This window comes from Melopsittacus undulatus, chromosome 10, assembly GCF_012275295.1.
Source record: "Melopsittacus undulatus isolate bMelUnd1 chromosome 10, bMelUnd1.mat.Z, whole genome shotgun sequence".
Taxonomy (NCBI): domain Eukaryota; kingdom Metazoa; phylum Chordata; class Aves; order Psittaciformes; family Psittaculidae; genus Melopsittacus; species Melopsittacus undulatus.
The window spans coordinates 23,641,543-23,648,989 of NC_047536.1; the positions used below are offsets into that span (position 1 = coordinate 23,641,543).

Below are 7,447 nucleotides of genomic sequence, written 5' to 3' on the forward strand. Positions count from 1 at the left end.
ATCCTCATGGCCCTGCATCTGCCAGCTCTGACACTGCAAGGCAGGCTCCTATGGGAATGAGAATCTCACTCCTTTGCCCTGGCTTCTTTGGGAGTTTTAGCTTACAGAAACCACTCTAAATACTGAGACATGCTAAGAAGAGACCTAGAGCCAGTGCCAAGAAAGGTGGTTCACCGTATCAAAGCTGTATTAAACACCAGTTGCTAACTGTTAAGAAGCAAGGAGCTATGAGCTGCTTACAGGCTTCCCCAGTGGCAGAAGGGGAGCTCTCTGGAAATGGCATCCCTGGCTCAGTTACCATACAAGACAGGACTGCTATGACCAGAGAAGATCCTGCAGTAATCTTTATTTAAGGATCATAATCAAGACTTAAAAAAACCTTCCCTAAACATCCAGGCAAAATAAACAAAAATGAAAGTTTAGTCAATCTTCTACAAAGCCTGAAGCACCAAACAAAAAATTCTGCCCACGCTGCCTTCAGACCTGCACTCAAGAGAACCCACCTAAGAACCACACCCTCATGATGGGAAATGGTGGCATTTCTATGCTTCCAGTACACCTCTAACAGCCAAGCAGAAACAACTGAAATAGATCAGTGACCAGCAGCTGTTTAGAAGCAAATTACTATCTTCTACCTGAAACCACTACTTACAGCTTCTTTTTGTCATCATCACATCCCTCTGAGGGCAGAGGTCTAAGTCAGCAAGCTCCCAAATCTGCAACATCTGACTGAATGGTGTAACTGGTTAGAATCGTGTTACTTAACCTTTGTCTCAAGCTACTCGAGATAACTCTTGAGAGAGGCAAGATACTCTTGAGGTAAATCAAGATGGGGTGGTTTTGATTTGATGATTTCTAAGTTTCCCAGCATAGGTGGCTATCTCCTGCAGAACAAACTGAAGCCCACTGGCTATCATGCTTGTCTGAGCTCTCTTGCAGGTGCCTCAGCAGCAGCACACGTACCACCAGACAACAGATCAACCACCACTGTTCCAGAGGCAGTCACACACTGCTGCTGGTAGAAGTCCCTGGACTGACCCTGGGAAAGTCCAGTTTTAATGACACCTGATCTTTTCAGCTTCACCACCCATGGGGGAACAGCTGCAGGTCACAGAAAGAGAGCAGGGGATGACTCTGGACTATTTTGTGGCACATAAATTACTATATTTTGGGCACTGGGTATACAAGGGGATTTTAAGTCTACGTACAGCAAAACCACTGCTCTTTGGCAAAAGAGTGTGGAGAGGGCAGTGCCATATGTGTGCTGAACTCGAGTGCTGTGCGGGACAACACTGATACGGGATTATTTAAGGGCAAAACAATCTCTAGCGATCAATATCCAAGAGCAACAGGAGTAAATATAGTGGGCTCATGTGAAGGGCACCGTCAGCATCACAACACAAGAAAGCACAGCTGAATAACTGGAAAATGCCAGCAAAGGGACAGAGAGCATTCCTTATTCATAACTTATGTGTGTTATTTGTCAGGTAACAGTTTACAAAACACTACAAAAGATTGGGTTTGTAGCCTTTTCCTTGGGCCAGGCCTCCAGAAACAACATCAGAAGGTCTGGATGTCTGTAATCCAAAGTGCAGCTTGACACTTCACTCCTTAGGAGCTTTCTGGAAAGTAAGAACCGACACTGCTCATGTCAAGCTAGAAAGAGAAAACAGAAAGGAGATTTAGTAGGTAAGTGCTAGAGTGCAAAAGGCATTTCAAAACAGCAGTACAGTCAGTTCCCCGGTTACAAAGGCCCAGTACAAATTTCCCTTCCTAGAACATGAAAGCGGGAAGCAGACCTAGTGCTGCTCACAGCCAGTCCCAAGAACAAGCTAGTCAAGCTGGCAAGGGCAAGATGTATATTCAGGCTGGTCTGGATAGTTATCAGAAGCTCAGAGCAAGTTTAATTATGGCTCTGTTACACTCAGAGACATATAGCCTTTATACAGCATCCGTACAGGGACAGCAAAGAACTCTCCCAAGGGGTTCTTCATTTGAGGAATTCCTTAGACTTTCCTTGGGCCATAAACCGTTCCCACACTTTTGAAGATAAGTGAGAGATCAGCCACTAAGTTACAATGGCCCAAGTAGCTCAAGAACACACTCCAGCACTCCAGCAATGATTCCAAGGGCTGTAATCAGAGGAAAGCCCAAATGAAGCGTGCAGAGCACATTCATCTATACACATGCCTAAACCCTGTCAAAGAATCTGCATGCATGAATGAACAGGGAAGGTCCTACATCACCAGGACTGCAGGAAGGAAACAAGAAAACCTGCCTCCCATTAAAAGGTAACTTGGGTAAAGCCTTTGACAAAAAGGCTTAAAAAACAAAGTAATCAGGGCAGCAGCCTTAAATTAAAAAGATTCAAAGCAGCAGCAGGCAAACTCCAGTGTTTTTGGCTCCAGAAACAGTTGTAGCAAGCATTTGTAGCAAACATAATGGGTTACAACAATCATAAGCCAAGATGTCAGGCAAAGTCACTGGCATTTTAACTTTCAAAACAAGATTTGTTTAAAAAAAGTCCATTCATGTCATAGCCAAACACTGAAGAGCTAATAAAAAACAGGTGGTATCCAGAAGTCAGAATGGATATTGTTCACACAAGAAGTATTCTGACTGCAATAAACTCCTTTACACTTTCCATACAGGACTAAGCAGGCTCAGCAGCTGCAAGGGAAAAAAACCCCTCTACAACAAGGTAACTGTGGTCTGTAACCCCATGAAAGGGAAGAGGAAGTAAAACAAAATAAAAATAACAAAAAAAGAGCAAAAGAGAAGATAAAACAGTTATGAAACCAGCCAGTTTTATAGTAAAATCTTGCCCGTTTTGACAATGGCTATATACAGACCTTGGTCTTGCTCACCTGTCAATCAACGAATCTCTCATGTTGGTAGCAATGCTACTTGGCTGAGCTTCATTCAGCCTGAAGATACTCTCAATGACTGAGAGCTCGGTGCTGGTTGTATCCAGCCCACAGAAGGCACACCAGTCGTTGACAACCATCCCTGCTGCAATGACCTCACTGCCACGATTCACTGTTCCAGCCTGGCAAAACAAAGCACAAGACTTACCAGGGTGTGCTGAAAGCAGCACGTTCCCTTACACATCCTCATTACAAGTCTTCAACTCATGCCCCTGGAAAGATTAAAACCTCTGCCATAAGCAACATCAGAAAGATTTCAGATAAAAAAGGTTAATGGACAGTCTTTAATCTCTGGAGAGGAAATTGTGTAAAATTCAGTGAAATAAAATCTAACAAGAAGGAAGCATAAAAGCACAGGAATTGTGGAATTCACAAATCCAAGTGAACAGGCAAAAGGTTTTATTACTTAATTATTTAAACACTGCCTTTGGCCAAACCACACATATTCTGTACAAATCCATCAGCATAACCTGCATAATCCAAGCAGAGCAATGCTTCAGAAGCAAACTGAAGGTGTCAAGCAGTTTATTCAGACTCAGAAAATGTCAAGAAAATGTCTCTGAAAATGCTCTGTTTAAGTTGTCTCTCCTCATCTCCAGCTGGAACAGCTCTGCAGACAAACAGTAGCTGGGAGCCCACGAGATGTAGAAACATTAAAACTGAGAACTGGGTTGGAAAGGAATGGCAAGAGAAAACACAAACCCAAAATGCCTTACCACAAGTGGGACCTGGAGCAATGAAGAGAGCTCATCCTGATCATCAATTGAAGTTTTGGGGTGCACAATTCCTCCTTGGTTACTAAAAACACAGTAACTTCCCACCAGCACCTGATCTGCTACCGTTTGTCTGAAAACCTCTACCTTCAGTACATCTGCCAAGATCTCCTCTGTCTCCTGCAAACACAAAGACAGTAGAAAGTCCTCAGCAAAATGATACTGCAGATTTTGAAGTCAAGCTATTCCCACAACCACAGCTGTGATCCTGCCCATGCTTCCACAACCCCTTCCAATCCAATCATTACAAAACACTTACTCAGCCTCCCCAACCACTGGGACAAAGTTGTCTTATCCTTCCTTCCACTCCAGAATTTCACTGGGAATTATTCTGATCCATCCCTCTCTGGCTATCTTTCCTTACTTTTTTACACTTAGTTAAAACGCAATACACTGCAAAGACCATCACTTTCCCCCCACCTCCTCCTTTTAACTTTGCACTCTGAACACCAAGTCCCATTTCTTTACTGCCTTTAGCACAAACTGAAATCACTGTAAGGACCTTCACTACCTGTAGCCACACAATACCCTTCTCTAATGCTATGAAGACATCAGTTCTCAAACATAAAGTAGCTGCAACTTTGTCTCCTCTGTCCTTAAACTTTCATACAAGAAGCTTCAATTTTCCTTCCACCCCTCTGTAACCCTGCACACCACCACGTCCACATAATCCCAAGGGTTGGAAGGGACCTCGAAAGATCATCTAGTCCAACCCCCTGCAAGAGCAGGGTAACCCAAAGTACATCACACAGGAACTTGTTCAGACAGGCCTTGAATATCTCCAACATAGGAGACTCCACATCTTTCAACCATTATAAATTTCAGCAAGCTTAGCAATAGCTTGTAACTACTACTGCTATAGTAATGACTGAACTCTTCTTTATGCTCTCATCACACACATGCACAATCTCTTTTATCCATTCTATTTCACATACACAAAGCAAACTGCACCTGACAACTTGCTTCCACACCCCCCTTCTTCCCTTCTACAAAGTGCATTCACTGCAGCATGCAGAACAAGAGGGCACACACTATGCTTGGGGCAGGATCCACATCCACAAATCATTACAGAATGGTTCGGGCTGGAAAAGACTTGAAGCTCATCCAGTTACAATCCCCTGCCATGGGCAGGGACACCTCACACTAGACCAAGTTGCTCCAGCATGGAACACTGCCAGGGATGCAGCATTTATCACTTCTTTGGGCAACCCATTCCAGTGCCTCAGCACCCTCCCAGTAAAGAATTTCTTCCTTATATCTAACTTGGAACTTCCCCTGTTTCAGTTTGAACCCATCACCCCTTGTCCTATCACTACAGTCCCTGATGAAGAGTCCCTCCCCAGCATTCCTGTAGCCCCTTCAGACACCAGAGACTGCTCTGAGGTCTCCAAGCAGCCTTCTCTTCTCCAGGCTGAACACTCCCAGCCTGTCTTCATATGGGAGGTGCTCCAGCCCCTGATTATTCTCGTGGCCTCCTCTGGATCTTCTCCAACAGCTCCATGTCCTTCTTAGGTTGAGGACACCAGAACTGCACACAGTGCTCCAATAAAGATAAATATAAGAAGCAGATCAACTGAAAGCAAGTCAGAAGTCCAAAGTCCAACTTAAGAGACTTCTCTGTTGAGAAGAAAGGAAACACAATGCAGCTCGCTCTATGACAGCAGCTCAGCTGTGAGTACAGTTCTTCTGGTCCCCATGCTACATACAGCAACCCTCAACAGCTCCAAACCCAAACTGCAACTTGTCAATCATTTCACATGTACCCACTGTGAATTTAAAAGCATTATAGAGCCATTTACCCTGTCAAGATCTGGGTGAACAAGAGCTACATAGTCATTGCAGGTAGTGACATTGCCCAGTGCTGAGAGACGCTCCTCCACTCGTTGGATTCGTACGGAATCTGGCAGGCTATTGCGGATGTGTTGGAGCTCTTGGTCTGTTGTGCTGCTTGGGACCAAGAGTCCATGTCTGTTTCCTACAATAAAAACAAAAAACAAACAAAAACAAAACAACAAACAAAAAAAAAAAAAAACAAAGAAAAAAAGCATGTTCCCCAGGGTCCTGCTTTCCTGGCAGTCACACCAGGGCTTGACCTGCCCTTGCTCCATCCACTCCTCCCAAGCCCAGAATTCAGCCCAAGAAAAATAACGTTTCCCTTTAGAAAGAGCAGCATCACTGGTAAGAGCAAACCAGGATGAAGCATAGACTTAGCTCATACAAATGGGTGAATGGCACCTTTAATCACTGTTTTTTCAACAGAAGTAAAGGAAGCCTGAGGTTCTCAATGAAACACTTTAACGGGAATTTCCCCTATAGATGCCAACTGCCCCCCAAAATGTGCAGATGCTGCTTGTCTGCATTCCTTCTGTTGCAAAGCAGCAAGATGGGATGGACAAACACATTCTTTTAATGAAAACAAAACTCAAAGAAGCTTGTCTGACTGAATGGGGTCCTCCTTGCTAGAGACAGACAAAAGGCTTCTTTCCAACTTTTCCTTCTGTTAATGCCCCTCCTGGTCCCCGGGTTCTCCCCACCCTCAGCGCTGGTGCTACAGCATAAACCTCTGTTTCAGAACTCCGTTACTGCAAAACTTACATGTAGTTTTCACCCATCTTTAGGGCCTAAGAGGTGAACCCCCCCCGAAGTCCCTTGTCACTGGGAGAGTTCTTCTTTTTTCCATTTTCATCCCTCTTCCCACCCATAAAGACAGAATCCCAAACTGGCTTGGGCTAGAAGGGGCCTTAAAGCTCACCCAGCTCCAACCCCTGCCACGGGCTGGGACGCCTCCCACTAGAGCAGCTTGCCCCAAGCTCTGTGCAAGCAGGCCCTGAACACTGCCAGGGATGGGGCAGCCACAGCTCCCGAGCTGTGGGTAAGAACCTCCAGGCCTGACGGGCGCGGGCCGCTGCAGCCGCCCCGCAGCACCGCCCCACAAGGGCTCGTCCTCCCGGCTCCGCCGCTCCCCTCTGGTCCCGCCGGCCGCCCCGTCACGTACCCACACACATCCTGCCGATGATGCGGCAGCCGGCGATGGAGGCGTGCACCACCGGGATGGTCCCGAACAGCTCCCCCTCGAACACGCTGCAACGAGAAAGCGCCGTCAGCGGGGCCGCGGAGCCGGGCCGGGGCCGCGGAGCCGGGCCGGGCGCGCAGCGCCGCTCCCTCACCTGTAGAAGTTCTCGGAGCCGCCGATGGCCACGAGGCAGTACGCGTTGGTCAGCTTGGCGAAGCAGCCCAGCTCGTTGTTGTTCTCGAAGCTGGCGCGGACAGCCATGGCGGCAACGGGAGCGGCAACGGCAGCGGAACAGGAGCCTCACCCTGGGCAGGGCGCACGCGGCGCCGCGACTTCCGCTTCCGCCGGCGGCGGGCGGAAGGCGTGGGGCAGAGCGGCCCCTGCCACGGCTGGCGCACACAGTGCCCCCTACCGGCCCCAGCTGCGAGGGGGCACGGCAGGTCACAGCGGGCTGCGGAGTGCTTGGCGGGGCTGCCATAGGCACAGGGCAGCGGAGAGGGTCCAGTGGAGGCCACAGGGATGCGCAGGGGTCTGGAGCATCTCCCTGATGAGGAGGGACTGCAGGAGCTGGGCCTGTTTACTCTGTGTGACCTGCTCTCAGTGGCCCTGCCTTGGCAGGTGGTTGGACCTGCGGATTCTGTGACACTGCTGTGGGCCACCAGCCCCTGTGTGCAGACACAGCCGTGTCCAGGTACCACCCACGTGTGCACAATGTCCCTGTCCCCGCGTGACCT

The 7,447-nt window shown here is 47.9% G+C and overlaps 1 protein-coding gene across 1 annotated transcript; it reads right to left on the bottom strand.

The window, feature by feature from the left end:
• Nucleotides 1–326: 326 nt before the first annotated feature.
• EIF6 (eukaryotic translation initiation factor 6) lies at nt 327–7,052 on the bottom strand. Its single transcript, XM_005147526.3, has 6 exons — nt 6,868–7,052; nt 6,696–6,781; nt 5,500–5,675; nt 3,644–3,820; nt 2,868–3,049; nt 327–1,656 (listed from the first exon to the last, which is right to left on the bottom strand). Exons 1-6 carry the CDS (start codon nt 6,972–6,974, stop codon nt 1,647–1,649), a joined length of 738 nt encoding a protein of 245 aa, XP_005147583.1. The 5' UTR covers nt 6,975–7,052; the 3' UTR covers nt 327–1,646.
• Between the last annotated feature and the right edge of the window lie 395 nt (nt 7,053–7,447).

What these genes read in the sequence shown, in the direction of transcription:
- EIF6 (XM_005147526.3), bottom strand. Translation starts at nt 6,974, where the DNA reads ATGGCTGTCCGCGCCAGCTTCGAGAACAACAACGAGCTGGGCTGCTTC. An exon ending in GGCTCCGAGAACTTCTACAG is followed by an intron (nt 6,782 to 6,867) that starts GTGAGGGAGCGG and finishes TTCTCGTTGCAG; the next exon opens with CGTGTTCGAGGGGGAGCTGT. An exon ending in TGCTCCAGGTCCCACTTGTG is followed by an intron (nt 3,050 to 3,643) that starts GTAAGGCATTTT and finishes TTGTTTTGCCAG; the next exon opens with GCTGGAACAGTGAATCGTGG.